Below are 22,880 nucleotides of genomic sequence, written 5' to 3'. Positions count from 1 at the left end.
GGACTCAGTTCTTTATGCTGAATGGTGCTGAGCAAGGCTGGGCTTGGCTGTGCTTAGTCTCTACTGTATTGCAAATGTACATTGACAGAACATATATACATGTAATAGAAGGGTAACTTTCCAAGGTTCATTACAGTCACCATGCATGTTGATGGAAAAACAAGCTGAATGGTGTGTTAGCCTGTAATTGAACCTTTATAAAACACTATAAAATTGATAGAAAAGCTAACCTACCCACTCTGATTTCAAAGTTGTTTAACCTGTATCCCAAACCATCATCTCCTCTGTTGACTATGTACACTTCAGAAACAGGCTCTATCTGCCCTAGGTCAACTCTCCACCAGGGTCTAACTGCCAATGGTGTATGTGTACAAGATCCTTTAGCATACTTTGTTTCACTATTACCATCCACTCCTCGGCTGGCTAAACCACCATGAGCTGCGCCATTTTTCTGATCAGCATGCTTTCCAAAGGCCAGATTTTCTTGAAAGAAGCATGGCATGGCATTGGATTAAAATTAATAAAACTATATAGTCTTCAAAACTTTTTTAGAGAGACATTCAGAATGAACATGATGAATCATTTCATTATTTTTCAAGGGGTTAGGAAAGGGCAGTTGAGAAGTTACATGTACATGTATAAAAAAAATTTCTACAGAATGCGAAAGTCAAGAGGACAAAAGTTGACCGATGAACCATGGGATAAAAACATAATAATTATTATCAAACAAGCCCTTTCAATGGTGTCAATGCTTGACTGAAAATAATCTGACACAATGTAATGGTGAAGAAAAACCATGTACTTGCCAAATTCAAGGTAAAGAATTGTGACAGAAATAAAATGATGAGAGGCACATTCACATTCTTTTGACAGGTACATGAACAGTAACTGTCCATTACACCTTTCTGCTAGAACTTAATTTGTTGTGCATGTGACTTTAATAGACTTGCCTTCCTATTTTTAGCAAAACATGATCTACTAACAGTGTAACTTAAACACATTACTGCTAATTTTGACCTGATCTTTACCCTGTCTTCTTTACCACTACCACCAAGTATCTTTTTCCAGGCATTGATAAATACAATTAAGATCACTGAAAAGTCCCTTGGGGACGTGGAATAAACGTATGTATGTATATGTATATGTATATGTCTGTGTATGTAGGTATATGTATCTTCTGGCCTCAGACCATTTCCAACAAGGATCTGCTTTCGCGGTGCAAACAGGAGAACATGGGTACTATTATTATGCAACGATGCTGGAGGTGGATTGGCCATGTCATTCAAAAGGATAATGAATCCATCACAAAGACAGCACTATTCTGGACTCCCGAAGGCAGGCCCAAGCGTGGCACGCCTAAGAATACATGGCGTCGTACTGTAGAGACAGAATTGACGGGCTTAAAACAGAGCTGGAACAAGATCTAACAGCTGGCCAAAGACAGACAGAAGTGGAAGAGCTTTGTTGCTGCCCTACGTGCCTGTGGGCACAATGGGCAGTAAGTGAGTGAGTGATGTATATGTATCTTGACCACTTAAGCTCAGGAATACAGTTTATCACTAATTAAAACTCTCGTCAAAGCTGGTCACAGCAGGAACACAAGGTACAGTGTCACACAATTTAATGATTGTCTGGTAGGCAGAGCTACATGTACAAGTGGTTTAACTGACAAGCAATAACATCACCAAATAAAGAAAAATTGACCAAGAAAAGTTCCCCAACAGCAAAATGTCAATGTGGTAAATGAATAATTTCAAATAATATTAATTTATTTTTATTCAGTTAGCTGTATTTGTAATTGAAAGCAATGAATGTCAATGAGATGGGTGTGACAAAATACAGACTGCAACCTACAGACTTGCATTCAGATCAGCTTGGATGGAGCTCTTCATAGTCTCAAAAGGCTTCAGTTAGAATACTGGTCTGTTTAGCCTCTCTTGAAAATGGTAATAGCAGCACCATAAGGTGTAAACAAGTACAGTATGTACTTCTCAAACCCACTAATAATTCATCAAGTAAAAACAAAGAAAATCACAACCATCAAGAGGGATTGCATACCTGGTCTTAATTAGCATATATTTTGATGATTTTACTTCTCCATTTTCTCTTTATTTTTTGTTTCAACAGAGAAGATATATCATTAATGCTTGAGACAGTGTTTCATCAGCTATCCACACACCTCAAACTTTGTCAAAAATGCTCCACTGCACATCGTATTGTCAATTCTCTTCTGGGTGTTTGGATATCCCAATGAAACACTGTCTCTCTTGTTTGATATACTTATGAAAAATGTCTCCAGGTCCGTACAGTGTCGGTTTGTACTCCATATTTATCTCATACCAGGAATCCAAAGATCTCCTGGATGTCAAAGAGCAATCACTGTTTCCCTGGGTGCCAACAGGCAGTAAGCATTTCTTGACTGCGTGTGTATCATTCAACCTGACTATGCTGAATTACATGTAAATTTATAAAAATAAAGTATTATGTTGAGTTACCTCGTGAATAAATTTCCACCTCACATAGCTGGAGAACTTGACTCTTTGTAGTCATAATACCAACATATTTACCAGTTGTCAGCGGATTAGTGAAACATATGGCTGATGCTCTGAACTGAATAAAACTATAGCGTCCTGTGCATTCATGGTTGCTTGCCACATGTATAGAGTTACCTGGGCCATAAAAACAGAACTACCATTGAATCTTACTATTTTAAATTCCCAGCAGAACTCACCTGGGGCTTTCACTATGGGGTGGACCACTTGAATATTGAGGGGTAGGTAATTTTGTAAAAAAAATTACTGCAAACATACTTGTACCAAAAAAAAACATTCATGCACACAACCACTGGCGAAAAAAATTCACAGTCATTCAGAGAGCCAATAAAAAGCATGTTACACAGAGGAAAAAATACCATGCATACTGTACACATGTCCTGAGAAAAAAATTTGCTAGTGCATGGAGGGGTAAAGAGGAAAACTTGTGTATGGACCATATTACCCACACCCTCCTCAAAAGCCCAATGGTCCACCCCAAACTTGACAAAAAGGAGTTCCAATAGACCTTATCATGATTTTGGAAGCTTTCTTGATGGTTACATGTAGGCAAGTGTCAGAAAATAATTATTAACAATTTATTAACAGTGTTTGAAAGGGAACCTATGACAAATAATTTTCTTCAAAATCTACTTCTGAACAGTTTATTAAAGTGCCTATGAAGTAAAAAATAATTGCTGCTGATTTGAAAGGCTTTTCAAAGTGAAGACGAATGGCGTTTTCGTTTTTGGAATATCTTTTTTCGTTTTAGAGATATTCACGTTTTTGTATTATAAGTGATGACGTCATAGGTGGTTCCACTAAAACAGTTCAACACTCAATCAAGAAAATCTCTAGAAATATTAAAGCAGTGTTCTTTAAACTTGGCACCAGAAATGTACATCACAAAAGAAACAAAATAACACCCGTTGTGCCGTCGCCATGACAACAGTTATGCCGCTGGTCCTGTTTTAATTAAAACCAGCATTACCAGATTTTATCTTAAACAAGGATCATCCACTCCCAACAATCTAATGGGGAGAGTTAAGACAACATGGGAATCATGTGTGTTCCGAGCAAGACCCTCTGTCCCTTTTCGAAGGGTTGCAAATTGGCATATTTTGTTTTTCACAGAAAGAGACTGGAGCCAAAAGTGTTGCCATGGCAACAACACAGAAGGTGTCATTCTGTTTCTTTTGTGATGCACATTTGTGGTGCCAAGTTTGAAGAACACTGCTCCAATATTTCTAGAGATATTCTTGATTCAGTGTTTTACTGTTCAAATGGAACCACCTATGACGTCATCACTTTCCTCATTTGCATAATACAAAAACGTAAATATCTCTAGAACGAAAAAAGATATTGCAAAAAGGGAAACACCATTCTTCTTTACTTTGAAAAGCCTTTCAAATAAGCATCACTTATTTTTTACTTCATAGGCACTTTAATAGCGAAGTTAAGTTTCTAGACAAAAGATTGCATTAAGCAAATTCGAGGGAAACAGCTGGACGAGAAAGCATCCTGTCACATTTTTGCAAACTTGTACGCAGCTTAAAAGAGCATGCCACTTCACAGAAAAAAATCATAGACCAATGTATGCAAAAATTATAAATGGCTCTGGACAATTTTTTTTAGCACAGGGACATCCTTCAAATTTGGTTAATAATAATAATGCTATCCTTTTCCTGGGATCTTATGTCTTTAAACAAATTATGTGCCATCAAGCAACCTTTACTTAAAAGTGAAGTACATTTGAACAATGCTAAAAATGGGTCATATTACAAACTCTTATCGTCAAGGCATGCCTATAATTTTCTAACAATGAGGAGCTTTGCTAGAGAAAAACATCTGAAGACAAAGTTACTTGTATGTACATCTGTCGGTGTCCAAGATCATCAAGGTACAGTGTACCATGAAAACATCATATTGAAGCGGACAAGCTCTTTTCTTACTGGGCTAGATACATTTATAACTCATCTTTCAACTAAAGAAGTTTGACAAGAAATTCTCTAAGCTAACTGGCCAGTACTATTTTGAGCACACCTTTTATCTATTAATCTATCAAGACATTCAAACAATTTGCCCCTTAAACACAACTTTTTGCAGTATAAATACATATATAAATATGACCTCCCTTTAGTGATAATTTACAGAACATGTGCTCTTGTGCTATTTCCATGTAGTTTGTCTTAGGGTTTAAGTTTTAAGAACACTACATGTATGTACTCACCAAATGTTATTTTGTAGTCTACATTATTTTTTCCTGGATCACCTGTGAACCTGTTAACTATGTGTATTTCATAGACTGCTGCGTGACCTACAGCCAGGTCCACTCGCCACCAGCTGGGGTTGTCTTGCTTTGTACGTGAACAGTGTTTGTTAAGCATATCAGTGTCTGCGTTTCCATCTACTGCTCTTCCTGACTCAGCAGCACCGATCTGAGCATCACTGTATGTTGACGACTGATTTGTGGGCTTTCCGAGAGCAAGATTCTCTGTGTGTCAGTCAGTAAAAAAAACATCAACTCCTTTGTTACATATATGTAGAAAAATATACTCAGTAGTAATATTATTCTAAATAGTTGTGCACTTTTATCATAAGCCCCTGGCTTGGGAGATTGGGCAACCACTCCCTACATTTATGACTCTAAATAAAGTTACCTTACCTTCCCTTACCTTATACTTCCATAATGAACAGTGATTTAATAACCCTTTATAGAAATGGATATTTATGGATCTCTTGTCCACTTGCATGGCTAATAATGAGAGAATTTCTTATTATAGCTAATTACTGTTGCTTGTAAAACCTGTGTTGTAACAGTACTGTAATACTGTAAGAATCTGTGAGATAAGTACTGTATTGTAGATTTAGGAATAATTTAATGATAAGTAGTTTCTGTAATTTTAAACTTTAGTTTCCTAATTAATTTGAAAAAAAATTGTATTGGTAAAAAATTCTTATGTGTAGTACATGTAGTTAAATGTATAATGTAGTGTTACTTGTGTTCTTGGCCAAGACATTTTGCTCTGACTCATACATGTATAAAGACCTCTTTCCACCCAGGTGTATAAACAGGTACCAGTAACTTTGATGCTTATGCTGGGGGTAGCCCTGTGATAGACTAGCGTCCATTATAAGGGGAGTCTCATGGCTTTATGCTACAGAAGCCAGAGAGAAGCACAGGATATGCAGACTCAAACTTACTTACAACACGTGTACAGTATCAAAGTTGTATTTTAATTAGTAATACAAGTATTAATCACCTGGTTTTTGCTTCACTCCAAACACCTCTGCTCTTAAACACACACCACCATGGTGAGTTTCTGGCAAAAATCGTAAATACCTCACTAAAACACCTGCATTAAGAATGTGCTTAATCTCTGAGTTTCTGTCCTCATTTCCCTTAAGAGACTGAAATTAAAATGTTGGAAACTATTAGTTTCAATTATGTGACAAGTCTATTTTCTTTTAGTAAGTTAGATGGCTCAGCAAAACTATCTTTATTTTAAAATCATAAAAAAACTTGTTAAATAATTATAGTCACACAGCAATAGTACTTAAACTTTGTAGCAGTGAACATATTGCATGCAAACAAATAGTTGCATGTAACTGTAGAAAAGTCTGAATCATTTCCTTATGTATGAAAATATAATGATTCATTTCTCACATTACCTTAACTTGTCGAATTTCTTTGTAATCTGTCCAATTTGACCCATCTATGGATGATTGTAGAGTGTAGTTCTTCACCCACTCCTCTGCTTGAGAATTTCCTTGAGTGGACACAGCACAGATGATATGAAGTGTTTGTAGATCAATCTGTAGATATGGATTACTGTCATTTGTTCCTGCACACCATGATGAACCTGATGTAAAGTTCAGTCGACCATTCTTGGCTGGTGTGCTGGCACTTTGTATGGATGAAGCTGTTATTTTACTGTCTGGAATTGATCCACTTTCCATACCAAGATCCAAATCATTACAGTCTCCTGCAGTTAAAAATAAATTGTGTAGTACTTGAGAGAAAATGCACTTCTTTGTAGTGTAAGAAACATTACACTCTCATAAAACATGGTTGTCACAGACATCACTTTTCAAAATTCCTTTACTTCTCTCTGATCAAAATAAAGTTTCCCTGACCAAATAAACACAAAATGTCAGATCTACATGCAGTAGTGGTTTCTGACCTCAACTTATAGCCCTTCTTTACACTTGATCATTAAGACTGATACATTTTCAACAAATTTTCCTTCTTCATTACAGTGGAACCCCACCTTACGACCACCTTGATAATGCAACCACATTGTTATTACGACCACTATTTTTTGGCCCGGCAAAATGTCCATATATTTTCTTATAAAAACATCCCATTCATGCGACCACCCTGTTAATGCGACCAACAACCACTTTTTTAATTCCCAACGTGTATATTTCTTTGTTTTTACCTCATTAATATGACCACTAATACAGATAAGTGGCAATAGAAGTAAATCCTGAGTAAATGTCTGTTACATGTCATATCATTATCATTAAAGCAGCATTTGAATGCAATGTAGATGATTGAGAACAGTTGCTTGGAGGTGAAACTTTGTTATGCTTAAATCAACATGCCAGCTATGAAATATGACCCTACCCCAGTAATACGACCACCCTGTCAATAAGACCACTTTATTTTGGCCCGTTGGTGGTTGTATTAACGGGGTTCTACTGTAAGTAAAACTATCACTGAGATCATGGTGACCCCAAATGGTCCTTCCAGCCTTCAATGGAATCAGCTGTGTTACATTATTTCAATTTTCCCTGACTTTTCTTCACTTTGTCAATTTTCCCTGACTCAAAATGAAATTGCCTGACCCTTCCCTATCTTTGAAGAATTTTTTTTCCCCTGACCATTTCCTGACCTGTGGCAACCATGTAAAATGTGAGTACAGCTTCTCGGAGTCTGACCAAAAAACAGAGACTACAGTCAAACCTCCACATGTTGCCACCCTATTGCAAAGCCCATCTTGCTTCAATGGCCAGGAACTAACCGTGCACTGATTTAGACACTTCACTCTCGTTGAAGCCATGGCCTGCTCTCTGTATTGCCAGTTAACACTACCACAGGGAAGGAGGCCAGGGTGCATTCCACAAGACTTCCATGCAGAAGATTTGCCGAGGCTTTTTAAATTTGACGCAAAGATTGTGACTTTGCTGCTCACTTTTAATGGCTTAGCTATGTCAAAAAATACCTCTGGCACCCAGCGTACTAAGCAGCCAAGTCACACATCACTCTGCTCAAATAATCCCAATTTTCTTCCTATTATGTTCACTGGGAAGCTTTGGACTCAAACGGATTGTGCAAGATACCCGTTATTGGCAAGGATATACAGTATTCAATATGGAATAAAATGGGGGATAAAGAGAAATTAAGAAGGCACAGTTATCACGCCAATTCACCTTACGTAGTTAAGCATTTATATGTTAGCACCAGCAAATAGAAATGTGCACACCGCTATATGCCAAAAACCCTAATCGCACACCAGTACACCACAAAATTTTTAAGGCCATGCCGAAGATCTTCAACATGACCTACTCTGAATGCACCCTGAGATGGACGTTGCAAAGAGGTTCAACTATGATATGCCATATGTACATCAATTGATGTACTGTAATTATGTCAAAACCGTTTTTCCTCCTCCCTCCCCATGCTTCTACATAAAAGAATCAAAAATATGAATAAAAACAAACAAATATCAGACAACTGATAAGCTTATCTTGATACCTTAATATTACTTTTTCTGTGAAATCACTGAAATGACAACGGTCAGTATGTATAAAATAATAACCTTAGACGAAATTCACCGTTTTGCTGCAGCTGCATTTCTTTCTTTTTTTTTTTTTTTACTGTATTACACAAAATATGCCGGCATAGTGCCTGCTACTTTAATATTATGCTCAACATTGCACAAATTTTTATGTTTTAACCCCTTTTGCAGCTAAAGACTAGATGTTTTTCTAGATCGGAGTTCAGAATGTAAGCTTAATTAATATAAGAATTTCCACATCATTTTGTGAAATATACTCACCGTCAGAGCGGAAAGGTTGTTAGCCGTCATTTTTCTTGATTTTTTAGCATTTAAAATGTCACGAAGAGAGTGTAATTTCCTCAAAACAGACTTACAACACCGGATCCACGTTACGCCGCCATGTTCTGGCTTGGTAGCCATGCCTTATATGGAAACGCTTTGATTTTCCCGCGAGATAGCCTTAGCGGGCGCGATACACGAGCGCGGAGCGCGACCACCTGGAATTTTTTTTTTTTTTCGACTCGCGCTTCGCGCTCCACGCTCGCGTATCGTGCTTCGTAGTCTGCTCCGCTAATGCGCCTATAAAGCAGGCTAACCGCGAGAGGGTGATGTTGCGAAGCTGCCTTTTTTTCCAACCAGCATTGGAAAATTCCAAACAAATCGAAGACAAATTGCAACGGCAGCAAATACTAGTAAAGCTCCTAATAATCGAGTGGTTCCAAACAAATTTTCACTGTACTTACTTTCGCTGAAATCACTTGCTAAATATTTCTCTCGCAAGGACCGCAAGGCATCTCATGAACTTAACCCTTTGCGTACCAAGTGGCCATATGTGGTCACTTAAATACAGGCCCCATTCGGGCGTCCTTGAAAGAGGGATTTTAGGGGCTGGAAACTAATGCTACATTTTGGTTTAGACTACACAAAGTAGTTCTTCAGTTTTTTCGAAAATTTCTTCAATCGAGCGGGTTTTTAGCGAATTTTGCGAGTTTTCTTTTAGTTAAACGTTTTGAGCGAGGTGATTTAAAAATGGCGGCTCTTCGAGATGATGCTACACTAGATTTTAGCGTTCAAAACGATGTTGAAATTCAATTTATCGACGAAGAAGACTTCCCACTTGCTAATTTAAACGAGCACCGAGCCTCTGATCAGGAATTTTACTCTGGTGCATCTGAATCAAGCTCAGAGGATTCTAGTGAAGAGTCCGCAGAGGACGAAAACACTGAGACTGAAGTGCAATTTCCTGAAGAATGGTCAAGAACGGTCGAACGCAGAGTAGATATTGACTTCAGTGAAGAACCAGGAATACCGGTAAATGTCAACACAAGAAACCTGAAATGTTTGGATTTCTTTGAGCTCTTTTTTACACAAGAGGTATGGCAGTTGTTAGTTAGTCAAACTAATTTGTATGCAGAGCAGAAGAGAGGGCCAGCAGAAAGCTCTGCATGGTATCCAGTAACAGAAGATGAAATGAAGGCTTGGATTAGTCTTTATCTAAATATGGGGCTGGTAACTAAACCAAGTCTTAATTCTTACTGGAGCACTGATCCCATCCTAAGTTCTCCTTTCTTCCCATCTGTGATGTCCAGGACACGTTTCCTGCAAATCTTGCGGTACTTGCACTTTGCCGACAACACCCGTGCCCCCCCCAAGAGATTCTGAAGATTACAATAAGCTGTACAAAATTCAGCCTTTCCTGGATTTGCTTATAGCAAGGTTTCAGGCAGTTTACACACCTGAGAGGCAACTTGCCATAGATGAGACTTTAATTAAGTTCAAAGGCAAAGTGCACTTCAGACAATTTATTCCTATAAAGCCAGGAAGATTCGGGATAAAGGCTTTCACCCTTGCAGAGTCCAGCAGTGGTTATGTATTGAATAGCAAGATTTACACTGGCAAGGAAAACAATGAGGTTCAGAGAGATTTAGGGAGGAAGGCAGTTATGTCTGTGTTGGAACCTTATCTAGATAAAGGATTCTATGCCTTCATGGACAATTATTATACATCTGTAGCCTTGTTTGAGGAGCTAGAAGTAAGGAAAACACTTGCATGTGGCACTGTAAGGTCCAACAGGGTACACTTGCCAAAGGAGATTTGTGGTGTCAAAGAAAAGGCAGTGAAAGATCTTGTAAGAAGGCAGTGTCTGTACAGGCAAAAGGGAAATTTGACTTGCGTGACATGGCGTGACAGGAAGCCAGTTAGTGTTTTAGCTACCCTTCCCACCAGCACAATTGACTCAAGCACAGTGCAGCAGTCAGTCAAAACAAACGGGAAGTGGGAAAAGAAGGAATTCAATCGACCAGGTGTAATTGACCTCTACAACACCTACATGGGTGGCGTAGATGTGTCTGACCAGAGAAGTGTTGCGTATGCTAGACTAATGAAGGGGTCAGTCTGGTATTACAAAATTTTCTTTTACATGATAGAGGTGTGTGTATCAAATGCACATATTCTCCACACCAGGTCACAAAATCATGTCAGTAAAAGAGCTCTAGAGTTTAGAATGCAACTGATCAGTGGATTAGTTCAAGGCAAGTGCTTCCGGAAGGACACAGGATTAGTGCAGACCCCTGTTCCTATCCCTGATATAAGGTTCAATCGTGATCATTTTCATTACCCTGTAAGTAATGAAACACGATCAACCTGCAAGGTGCATGTTCAGAAAGTTAAAACAATATACAGCTGTGCCATTTGTGGTGTGAGAATGTGTCCTGAGCCATGCTTTCAAAGATACCACACAATGCAAGACTATTTCTTTGAAGATGAAAGTCGAAATGGCCCCAGGCGGCTGAAAGAAGGAAGAGGGAGGCCATATCAAAGAGAGAGAAGGAGAACATTAAGAAACTAACTCTGTATTGCTTAAGAGCCTGTTTATGAGCTACTGAGGCACAAGATTAGTGGTTGTATAACCCACAGAGGAACTCTTTGTATCTTAAGAATATTTCTTATGATGTTTTTATTTTAAGAATTTTTTCCTTGTAATAGGAAGTTATAATTTGTCTTAAATTCTCCCAATTGGGGTATATTGCCCTAAAAAATATTGCTTATCCCTTGAAACATTGTAGAAAGTTGATTAGGATTGGAAATAGTTGGATTTTTTTCTTGAGAGCAAGTGATTTCAAATTTTCAAAATTTTCACAATTTTGACATGTGTCATAATTTGTATACTTGACGTGAAAGAATATTTAATGTACTTTCTAAATATATATGGTTTTATAGGGTTTTATTGTAAAGAATGAGCTTGACAAGCATTTTTGTAATATATACTCATTTTTGGGACAAATAAATACCACCCCCCTTGGTATACAAAGGGTTAACAAAATAACCGTGCGGTGGCCAAACAAGCATTGTACGCTCTGAGTTCCAAACCATTACCCCTCAAAAAATTATACACCATTTTGACCAAAACCGTTAACCCCTTCATATGCCTAAATGACAGCTGAATTTAGAGAAGCATAAAAAATGCTCACAAAAATAAAAAAGACTCCCAACATCGCGTGTAGCCGTCACAAGCTTTCTGTTACATACATACATACATACATACATACATACATACATACACGCATACATACACGCATACATACACGCATACATACACACATACATAATAATAATAATAATAATAATAATAATAATAATAATAATAATAAAATATTTATATAGCGCCAATCCACTATTTGTCCATGGCGCTTTACATTAAATAAAAAAATATTTAAAAAGCTAAAAAAGGGGAGGGGAAAAAAAAAATAAAAAAAATACATACATACATTTTATTTTGTTTTCAAATTAAAATTACAATTATAACATGCCCGCGGATAGCTGAGCTAATCTAGGCGGGTCATGTTACTCCTGTTTTATCAGTTGAGAGACGGCTGCTTGTGAGAAAGTGTGGACAAACTAAAATTAAAACGATTGAAAAGCGACAACATTCTATTTATGTCGTAGTTCGATATTATTGTCTTGTATGGTCTCCTTTGTTAGACATCGGGCTATAAATTGTTGTTTTTCACAGAACTATACTATCTCTCGAAAGAGTTCCACTTTGAGTTTCACGTGAAACACCGATATCGCAAGAATCACGGAGTGGTTTAAAATTTGATTGTAATCCCATTTTCTCCGATCAGTACAAGCAAGTTTAGTCTAAAATCATTTGACATGTTTGAAGAAGAGTTTGTATTCTTGTCCTGAATGAGTTCGTTTTCCCTTTGCTGAAACGGCACAAGTAAACACCGAGTAAACAAACATCGCTATGGAATATCGCACGAATTCCTCGCTTCATGACCTCGATATGGCCAATCAACGTGTGAATTTTCTCCCTTTAGCCGATTCCATTTTAAAACATTTGTTTCAATCATTCTATGTGCCATCTATCCTTGTGTCTACGCGTCCCGTCAAAAATGCTTTTTTCAAAATTAATGCACACACACAAGACCTTCTTGTTATTTCTCTTTTGACCACCGACCACTTCTCCGCCTAGACAATATCAATGCGTCAAAGCGGTATTCATTAATATCGCATGACTGACTCATGCATAACAACATGTACAGGTTTTAGAAAACTACGTCATATTAAGTTCTTCAGTAATGTTATTGTTGGGCACCTTTTTTGAAAATAGTTAAGTCACTTTGAAGCAAGAAGTTACCAAAACTCTGGCAAATTTTGCTTTGTGGACATTAAAGCTCTTAGTGAGTTACATGCATTTGTCACGTCTGAAAGCACTTGAAATGAAATTTAATATAGAAAGCAAACATCACATTCCACTGTGATCTTGAGAAGTTTTACTCCACTTAGTACAGTTCTTAGCTGATTGTTCTCTGGCCCTGTCCATGTAATGCTTCAAGTCGGTTGTTTTAATTCAAGAGACAGTCTTCTCTTTACAGTATAAACGAAACATTGCACGACATTTCGACGTAGATGGCTGGTAAGGTTGCACTATTTATAGTCATAATTTAAGGAAAACTTAGTCAAGTGTTTCAATTCTGTGCAAATTTGCATAACCATAAAGGCCTTTTCGCACTACGCGAAATTTTGCTTTGATTTGCCAAAAAATTACTAAGCCATTTCTAGTGCGAACGATTTTTTGAACCCACTAAAATTTTAGCAAGCGCAACAAAACTTCAAAAATTCGGTCGACTGGCTTTGGAGGCTGTACAAATTTTGTCAGGCGAGAAAATCCTTTGTTCCTTGACATCCATCCGTCATCCACGTAGCACAGCTTGTAAAAATAACAGACGATCGAGTTGTCGAAAGGCAAAAATGCAATTTCTGACAACTGCGTTTACTTTTATCTTGTAAACTTAACTGAGCACCGACCCCTTCACGTCAAAGCTAACTCTAAAGACAGAAAAGTTGTTAAAGTTCAGAAAGATTCTGGCAACATTGCATAATAACTAACGCTGAAACTGTGGTTTATTATCCTAGCAAATGGCCAATTAAAACCGGCATCTAAACTGGCTCTGCAATCGATAATAATCGATGTGATAGTGTTTTATAGGTTATAGATGTTAAACCAAATCGGAAAGATGTGTATGTCGTCAGAGAACTGATGGAAGATGAAGGACACGAAATGACTTAAAGCACTACGTAAACAGGAAGTAGCTGATTCTATTTTACTGGCAAATAATATTATGTCGATGAAGGAAGCAAGCCAAGCTATCGTTCAGTAGTGTTAAAACCACAGAAAACTGTGATTTAAAGAAACTATAAATCTGGCCTCCAATTTCCCCTGTGATTCGGCATTGCGATCCCGCTTGTTTAGTGCAAAGTCATCGGTTTCCCTTCGATCGATGAACTATCACTGCAAAGATGAAATTGTAGGAACTACAGTAGCTTGATCCGAACAAACGTGACCTCTTAACACATTGTAAATCATACTGAGCTCACCTGAAGTCAAAGGAAGAAGTACAGCGAGCAAAGCTACCCGGAAATATAGCTTGGGCTTCAGCTTCGACATGTTGGATGATTTTCTTTCTCTTTCATCTCAAGAGGGTACGCAATATCTGTTGGGGCATGACGGTGTCCTAAGCCGGAAAGGTCTTTGTTTTTCTTGTGCGTGATAATAGCCCTAGTAGAGGGTGGTTAACCTGCACATTGAAGCATCGGGGTCATATTTTCTTATTAGTCAATCAAAATATGTATGGCGAAAAAACAAATAGGGTTTGAATCGAATATAAATGACCGAGGTTCGCAACCGCTTAAAAATACAGTTTTGGAACGGAGGTTAATTTCAAGATTACGCTCATTACATAGATGTAGACTGTGGAGCATGCGCTGTAAAGGAAAATAGAAAACAGCAGTTGCTATCATCCTAATCCCTAAATTGTCTCCAAAAATGATTTGTTTGGAGATGGATGTTAATACCACGTGGGTTTCTCAAATAACATTTTCAGGGATTACCAAATGAAACAATTGACCTCAAGATGAGGTAAACGTTGCAAAAGTGACGTTATTATTATATATTTATCTATTTATTTTATACTATTTCTTAATCTGTTACAATACAATTTTACACCACTTAAAATTACAATGATACATACAATTACAATGATACCTACTTATAATTTACAATGATATTGCATACGCCACCCGAAATGCCAATTACTGGCAAAGAAAAAAAGTTATATTAAGCAACCTCGAAAGCGCACAGAAGCGGCCGTCATTCTGTTAACCAGCGCACACTGTTATGCTACTCACTATCTGTCACAGAACAGAATTAAATTTCCAATAAGATGGTCCAAATGACTGATCTTTAAGGCTATTAACGAACAGACTGATTGGAATGATGTCTGTTTTTTCAATATCGTCCTGAGTATCATTACTCATGAGCCAGATATCAATACGTCGTTGAATAATTGGATTTCTTTTTCCCCAAGTAAACTGTCTTTTATCCTGGTTACGTACTCTCCATATATCGAAAAGGTTATACTCAAACATTATGTCTTGAATGTTTGTTACTGTAACAGTTGATTTCGTTTCAATTTTACCTCCATAGTTATCAAGGGCAGCATCAAAATGAATGTTGAAATCTCCACCGATGATGAGTTTACGTCCTGTATCAAAAGCGATAGTTTGAATAGCGGATAAAATTTCTTTGAAGAAGGGTGCCTGTTCATTCATAGTTTAGTCGGAGCATATAAATTGTGCAAGAGAAACGGAGAGTCTTGGATCGTCGTCTGTAATAGTACAAAATCGGCCATTGTTGTCTCTTATGCTGGTGTTCTTTATTCGTACTGTAGCCGATTATTAATCAGCACAAGCACTCATTCACTTTGGTTCGAGTCATAACTGAAAATCATTTCTCCATGCCATTGGAATTTCCAATCATTATGATTTCTGGTGTGCTATATGTTTCTTGAAGAAACGTTATGTCCGTTTTCTGTTTTTCGAAAAACGTTACGTTATGAAAGTCTGCGGTATCTAAATGTTTCGTAGCCTGTCTTTGGGGGAGCGTGACTCTGACATAAGCTAAACGTTTTTCACTGTTTCGTAACATAGGGTAACTGTCAGATAGATTTTCATCGTAATATCTAGATTTAGCGAAGCCTAAAAGCGGAGCTCCCGTAAAATACTTATCATCTTCTCGACACAATAACCTTTAAAGATATTCACCAATAAGTATTTTACCATTAAATTATTGTTAAAATAGATTTGACTTGTGAGCCTTTTCATAGATAGATTTTCTGCAATAAACAAAACCAATTTTAAAGCTATGCTTAAATTTATTCATGTTGCCATAGCAACGACACGTATGTCAGTTTAACTATCAAAAACCTGAAGTTAGTGTTGTTAGCTTACGTTTTGTCCTTTGAGGACAAAAGGATCAAGGATTTTAAAGAAAAAGGTGAATGAAACACAGGTATCAAAAACTGTGTTCATTTAAGATTGATTAAGCCAAGAAATGCATTTAGAAAGCGAAAAATGTCCGAAATTTCAACGAGTTTTATTATTCACGTTAAAGCGTAATTTGATTATTTTTGCCGGCGGCATTGCAGTCATTTTATCGGCGATAGCTTTACCGCTCTATTACCAAAAACCTATGAAGAAATTCACTGAATCATTTCACCAAACCGAATATATTGAAAAAAAAAAAAAAAAAAACGAGGTTATCCCAATACTTTGTAAAAACAATATGCAAATCACCACTACATCAAATGGTTTCTTGAGCTTTCGTTTCTAATAACAAAAAAAAAAAATGAAATTTTAGCAGTCTACGAAGCGGCTGTCCCTACTTAAACAAACATTAAGCTTATATCGTCGGAAAACCGTAGAAGACTATTTGTTAGCAATAAGCTAATGCAACTTACAACAACTTCGACAAAGTAACTCACGCGTAACTGTTACAGTTATTGCTTAGAGATTAGCGAAATTCAAACAATGAAACTTATCAGGAGCCATAATGGCTTCTGAATTTATAAAATGTCTAACAGCATGGTTTCAACTCAGGTAGACTTTTATTAGAACTCTTGTTGAAGATAAGCTTATCTCGCCTAAGCAACTTGATAATAATTTTTATAGAAAACGGGAGAAAGTTTCTACAACAGAGTGGCTTACCGCAATTTGGGGATTGCGAATTAATCTTCCCCGCAGAAACTTCCAGCAAAGGTTGCGAAGACTGAACTGAATAATCATTCCTACACCATCCTCTATTCATGGTTCGTTCCGCTCCGCGTCGTTCCTCGCTTACATTTCGCCTCCTTTCTCTAGCCTTCGCTCGCTTTGCCTCACGGCATTGTTTGGTATTATTTCATCTCCTTTCTCTAGCTCTGACTTCCTCAACTTCACGACATTGTTCAGTACTGTGTCACCTCCATTCTCTAGCCCTCACTTCTTTGTCTGTTCATTCTTAACTCTCTGCCGTTATCTTTCACGTTCTGCTTCAGTTAAACTCTGTCTTGAAAACTTGACATCAACTCCGCTATCGTTTGTTGACATAACAATAGAAATGAGTTTCCTTTTTCTAAATGGAAAACTTTTGTTTTCGGGAACCCCTAAAAAAGACTCTGTCTTTCAACATGGTTTTTAATTTTCATGCTATTTCCCGCCAGAAAAACGCGGGCTCTCCAAAAGCGTACGCGCGAGTTCCCCCCCCAAGAAAAGATGGCATTTTTGAGCTCCCCTCCCTCTCCCCCAGAGTCTTCACGGACGGTCGAACGTTGACGGTAAAACCGAATGATTTGATCAAGTCTTAGCCTAGACTTTCTAAAAGTCCTTTCCAATAATTCTTCCCACACCCGTTGACTTACGTCGCCCGCGCTCGCGTCTTTGTCGCTCGACGATTTCCCTCTCGCTTTGCTCGAGGAAGATAAATAAATCAAGAATAGAGAAAAGGTCGACTAGTCTGAGCGCTCAAGCCACAAAAATAACCTCTCCGATACTCTGATAAGTAGGCTAATGCCTAGCTCAATCACCTCAAAAACGCTAGTAAATGTAGGAAAAGGGTTTCTCTATTTACAGTAACAGTTTCTTTTCGAAAATGAAACCCAGAACGGAAATATGAAGAAAAACGTATGTTTTGACGCTTTGTTTCTGATTACCCATAATGCCCCTTAAAGCGTGAACTCCTGTAATTCACCTCGGAGACCCAGGGGCAGTTAGCAGGGGCGGGAGGAAATGAATCCGGCAAAAATCGACGCTTCAAGTTTTGATAGACTACAAGTAGTCCCTCTTTCACTTAGTACGTCGAGTGAGACCGTAAATGAACCGCGAGGAAAAAATGTCCGCGTGAAATCCTTGGGGCATTTTTTTTTCTCGCGGTTTTCTTTCGTGTCTCGCTCGTCGGGCTAAACGAGAGAGGGACTAAAAGTGCCGAATTTAAGTTTCCATAAACTGAATCTGCTGCACGCGGTTAGCTCAGTTGAAGTAATGGGAAACTATGCAAGCAGCATGGATGAGAACTTGATCATCTGGCATAGGGTACAACACGTGGCTACGAAGCGAAGAACTCTTATGCAAACTGGGCTGAAATGACTCATTTTCACTCGCCTAGTAAGGGACTGGCGCGAATAGTTATTTAATTACTACAACGAATCTTTATTTTGCAAAATACAGAAAAGAACTATGATTTTGACAGTGGTCTTATATAAATTTTACTTTGTTTTTATACACGGCTTCCTTGTAAAGCAGGTTTTTATCATTTCTGTTATTCTAGTAGTTATTTACAATATTAAATTAGTTAGGTAGTTAGATTTATTTAAATTAAATATTGTATAGTCCTGAAGGAAATACCGTGTCTAAATAAAGATTTTACCTTACCTTTAATCAATAATATTTCGCTAAACAAGAGGCGAGGCCGAGTGAGCGGCGTGTTACAGGTGTCCTCTCCCTTTCCCCATAAAATGAAACTCGTGGCCTTTGAGCCTTACAGTTTTCAGAACAAACAGTTGCGAGAAGGGAGGGGTGGGTGATAAGCCCCTTAGCCCCTCCCCTAGATCCGCCAATCCACCATAGGAAAAACGATGCGGCTGTACATTTTACCATAATACCTTGCAAACCTAACACAGCCTACCGTATACGGCACAAAGAAAGCCAAATTTTTACAATAATTGTCCCAGTACTAACGACAATGAGTAGCCTAGGTTTGAAGATTTTATAACGATTCTGTACGTTTTTATGAGCGTTGTTAAGCTTTTCGTACGCTAAGAATTATGAGTAAATGTACCAGTCGCCATCTTTTTTTTTCCCTACGGAGGACTGTAGGTGTAGTTCCGAACTTAAGTCCTTCGTCGGAACAAATTAAAGTAAAACTACAGACACCTGGTTTTGCGCACTACTAAAGCACAAAAATATAAAATATAAAAAGGGTCTACTATAAATGTTGTATTACAAAAATAAAACACATACTTTCTCTTTTAGATAATTAACAATACTCTGAAGATTTATCTAAAACTCTATTTTCGTTATGTTAAAAATATACAATTTATAGCTTTCGAAACTAAAGCATATCTAATTTTTAAAATCATCATAGGCTATCATTAAGCAATTTTAAATTGTTTAAACTATACTTTTCTGTTCAGACTTGTCAATATAAATTTGGTACCCTGATAATGACAATAATTTTCGTTTCTTGATCACTTTAAAATGCAACGAGAATCTATGTGAAACCTCTTTTTTCCCCTTACAAGTTAAGGAATTAAAAACTAGTCTGTCTTCTTGAAGATCATACAATCGCGAACTTAACTATTTATACACCATTTTGGTTGTGCCAACTCTTACAGTTCTTGAAAGTTTGAAGCGAGTCTGCACATAATATAAGTGAAAACACACGAATATCGAGTTTGACTAAATCACGGTTTTGTTATTCCAAACAGACGTCAACAGCAACACGATGTCAAAATTACTTGCAACCAACGACCAAGCATGGAATATCCCACCACAACAAAGTTGCGCTTAAGTTCTTCCTAATTACAACTTTAATAATTGAACCAGCTTGTTCGGTCTAGATGGCTGGATACTGGCCTCGTTCTTTTTTTTCCGTGTTTATGGACCTCGAGTCCGACTCGGTCCATAAACATGCAAAAAAGAACTTGGCCAGTATCCAGCCATCTTGACCTCACGCTTGATCAACAACCCATATATACAAAGTAAAATAATTTGAAAATTCATCGTTGCCACAGACATCACTTTTCAAAATTACCTGAATAATCCCTCACTTTCCACTGATAAAAGTATACTTTCCTCATCCACATAAATAGGAAATGTCATATACAGACGCGGCCTAAAGCCTGTCCCTACAGCTGTCCTTTCTACCCATTCATTTGAGCTGACAAGTTTCATCAAATTCACCATCTTCATCAAGGTGAAACAAAGTTAAGATCACAGTAAACCGAACTGCTTCTTCTTAGCCTTCAAAATTAAATCAGCGGTGTTATAATTTCAATTTTCCCTGGCTTTTGTTGAAAATGCCAGTTTCCCCGACTCAAAATAAGATTCCCTGACTTTTACCTGACCCCTTGAATATATTTTCCCCTGACCATTACCTGACTGTGACAACCCTGAAATTACTTTTAACCATGTCATGTACTAATTCATAAAGTTAAGTGTACTGTATTGCTGTGCAATTTAGTTGTTTCATGCCTATTTGTTCACTGTCGCATGTAAATGGAAAATAGGAACTGAAAAGCAACGACAGCGGCAAATTCTTACAATAGACACATGGATGCTGAGGAACTGGAACCACCGTTATACCAGCAAACTAACGGTACTTCTAAGTGCTTCCTACCTCATAATTATAATACTATAAATTATACCAATCTAATTTACTACTAACCATCTACAAAAGTAGAGGAGAACGCTTTCTATTTCACTTTAATAATACCAAATACCAAAGGAAAATAGTTAGAAAACAGGTTCATGCAAACTTATTTTATACTTCACATCAGAGTTGAACTCTGCATTCCTCTGACTGTTTAACAGTCTGCGAAGTTTGCATAGGTGTTGAATGAGTCCAGGTATGCTAGGATTGTCTGGTAACAGAACATGTATTGTTCCTAAAAAAAATGAAAAGAATTACCGCCTTAGCTTAAGAGTGATTTAACAATTTTCTAGTGTCGAGTTTACTCAATGCAAAACCAAAATAATTCTGCAAATTCTTTCCCTTAACTGATGCAACTGTTTCAACATCAGTAACAACGACTGAATGGACCTAAATATAATAGCTAAGGGGGGGATCAATTGACTTTTGAGGGGAGGGGGGATTTGGTATAGGCAGGAATTTTTTAACACTTTCATGCACTAGAAATTTTTTGTTCTCGGATGGTGTATATGCAAGAAATGCTGTTTTCGGCTAACTGAAAGTGTGTGAATTTTTTTCGGCAGTGGTCGTCTGCAGGAACGTTCTTTTAGTACAACTACGCTTGCAGGATAATTTTTCAAAATTATTCACCCTCTACCGGTCAAAAGTCAAATGATCCACCCCCTAAAAACGCCTTTTTGCAGGTTAACGTGTCACTCTAAGTTAAACCAAGAAAGGAAGATCTCAGGAAGCCACTCCTTCATACGTCAACCTCTACATGTAACAATGATTTTTTTTGACTTTTATTTACAAAGAACAAACAACCACCAGCCTATTTTAAGGAAATGCCAGGTTAAGTTAGCGCTGTCACGCAGTACTAAACATCGTGACATCAGACGGCGTTTTCGCCAGACGCTACGTCACAATAATACACGAAAATTCTGACTGTTACTACGAGTTATGAGGTCACAAGTAACAGGTACCAAGAATGCTTTCCATTATGCAAAACCGACCGGTCAGAGATCAGTGGGAATACACGAGGAAAATGGAACGACATTTTCCGATTAAACCGGGCCAACCAATAGGAATGGCTCTTGCCATTTTTAAATTCCTTTTCCGAATTCCCTAATTAGGGGAAAGAACCAGTTTGTCAAAAATGGAACGGCGAATTTCGGTAGCAATATTCCAACTGAAATAAGTGGACCATCTCCAGAGGTGATCCTGAATATTCCGGTCGGAAGAAACCGAAACGGACCTTTCCATTTGAATTCCGACCGAAATTTCCGGAATCTTTGGCAAAATGGAAAGCACCCCAAGTATCTCGTGGTGCAAAACTAATAATAGGTTTCACAAAATCGTCATAGGGCCCTGGTTAGACTAAATAGCAGCTTACCAGAGTTATGACAGCACCAGGTCTCTTGGCTCGAATCAGCTTAACAGTCTGAAACACATCAACTGTTTGTTCACTCTTGACTCGTTCTATCACTGACATTATGGTGGACACACAGCCACTGCGACCAACACCATCACTGAAGAAAATGAAATTCCATCATAAAGTGAATATTAAAATATGTAAGGTAAAACGCATAGTTATAAACTAATGTTGAACTCAAAACTCTTATACTGGAAGACAAAAACGTTGGTTTCCTATGCAGACGGAGGCGCTCTTTGGGAGTTTGGACTCGTCACGCAATCTTTTCTCTCTAACAAACATTCATGGTGGGGGGTGGTGTTACATGTTTTGCACAACCTTTCTCTTAAACAGCACGCACTAAGTCATGAGGTAATACGATGCGGCCTGTGGGACGGGAACAGCTTAAAATCTACTATTCACCTGCACTGAAAAACAATGACGCCATTTCCGGTTTGTTGCTGTGAATGCTGTATGGCAGTCAACAGTTCAAGGATTTCCTGGGTATCTGGGCACGAGTGAGAGTTGGCCCATCCAGTGAACTGTAAATGGTTTACAGTAGACGTCTTCTTGGGAGGCTAAGAAGTAAAACAAGAAATAGCAATGTTAAGTTTCTGGGTTTTCTTTGGTTAGTATTGTTCTTCTTTATCTTGCTCTACACCACATGTCAATTTGTACTTTAGTGATGAGAGTACATAAATATTTAAAAATGTCTTTGGCCACGTGTAAATGTTGAACTCCAATAAGAGACTCAATCGGTTCAATTAAGCCCTCTGTTTGAATTTTTTTGGCTGACAAGTTTACTGACGTTTTATCAAGGCAAAAGAGCTCCTTATAGCTCTTATTTGCTGGCAGTGGACAGATAGCTATCGGCTTGTTAGAAGACCTGACCTACACGATTTGCTATTTGTTAGACAGACGTT

At 37.8% G+C, this 22,880-nt stretch overlaps 2 protein-coding genes across 6 annotated transcripts in view; both read right to left on the bottom strand.

The window, feature by feature from the left end:
- LOC110068570 (receptor-type tyrosine-protein phosphatase kappa-like) overlaps positions 1-14,486 on the bottom strand; it is a 39,432-nt gene extending 24,946 nt beyond the window's left edge. The window contains exons 1-6 of one of the 2 annotated variants that reach the window (XM_089287415.1): positions 14,201-14,486; positions 6,204-6,517; positions 5,795-5,942; positions 4,762-5,025; positions 2,496-2,669; positions 235-483 (exon numbers count right to left, since the gene is read on the bottom strand). In XM_089287415.1, coding sequence (XP_089143541.1) covers positions 235-483; positions 2,496-2,669; positions 4,762-5,025; positions 5,795-5,942; positions 6,204-6,517; positions 14,201-14,270 — 1,219 coding nt within the window. In that variant the 5' untranslated portion in view covers positions 14,271-14,486. The remainder of the gene's footprint in view (positions 1-234; positions 484-2,495; positions 2,670-4,761; positions 5,026-5,794; positions 5,943-6,203; positions 6,518-14,200) is intronic. The other variant, XM_089287416.1, reaches the window with a different exon arrangement.
- Positions 14,487-18,322: 3,836 nt separating this feature from the next.
- LOC110048019 (receptor-type tyrosine-protein phosphatase delta-like) overlaps positions 18,323-22,880 on the bottom strand; it is a 65,263-nt gene continuing 60,705 nt past the window's right edge. For all 4 annotated transcript variants that reach the window (XM_089287410.1, XM_089287409.1, XM_089287412.1 and 1 more), the window contains 3 exons: positions 22,381-22,535; positions 21,940-22,075; positions 18,323-20,802 (listed from right to left, as the gene is read on the bottom strand). In XM_089287410.1, the coding sequence (XP_089143536.1) occupies positions 20,722-20,802; positions 21,940-22,075; positions 22,381-22,535 (372 nt within the window). In that variant the 3' untranslated portion in view covers positions 18,323-20,721. The remainder of the gene's footprint in view (positions 20,803-21,939; positions 22,076-22,380; positions 22,536-22,880) is intronic.

The sequence above is a fragment of the Orbicella faveolata genome, unplaced genomic scaffold, assembly GCF_042242905.1.
Source record: "Orbicella faveolata isolate gen_17 unplaced genomic scaffold, um_ofav_v1 contig_14, whole genome shotgun sequence".
In the NCBI taxonomy this organism is placed as follows: domain Eukaryota; kingdom Metazoa; phylum Cnidaria; class Anthozoa; order Scleractinia; family Merulinidae; genus Orbicella; species Orbicella faveolata.
This window is presented reverse-complemented; position numbering and strand designations above follow the sequence as displayed.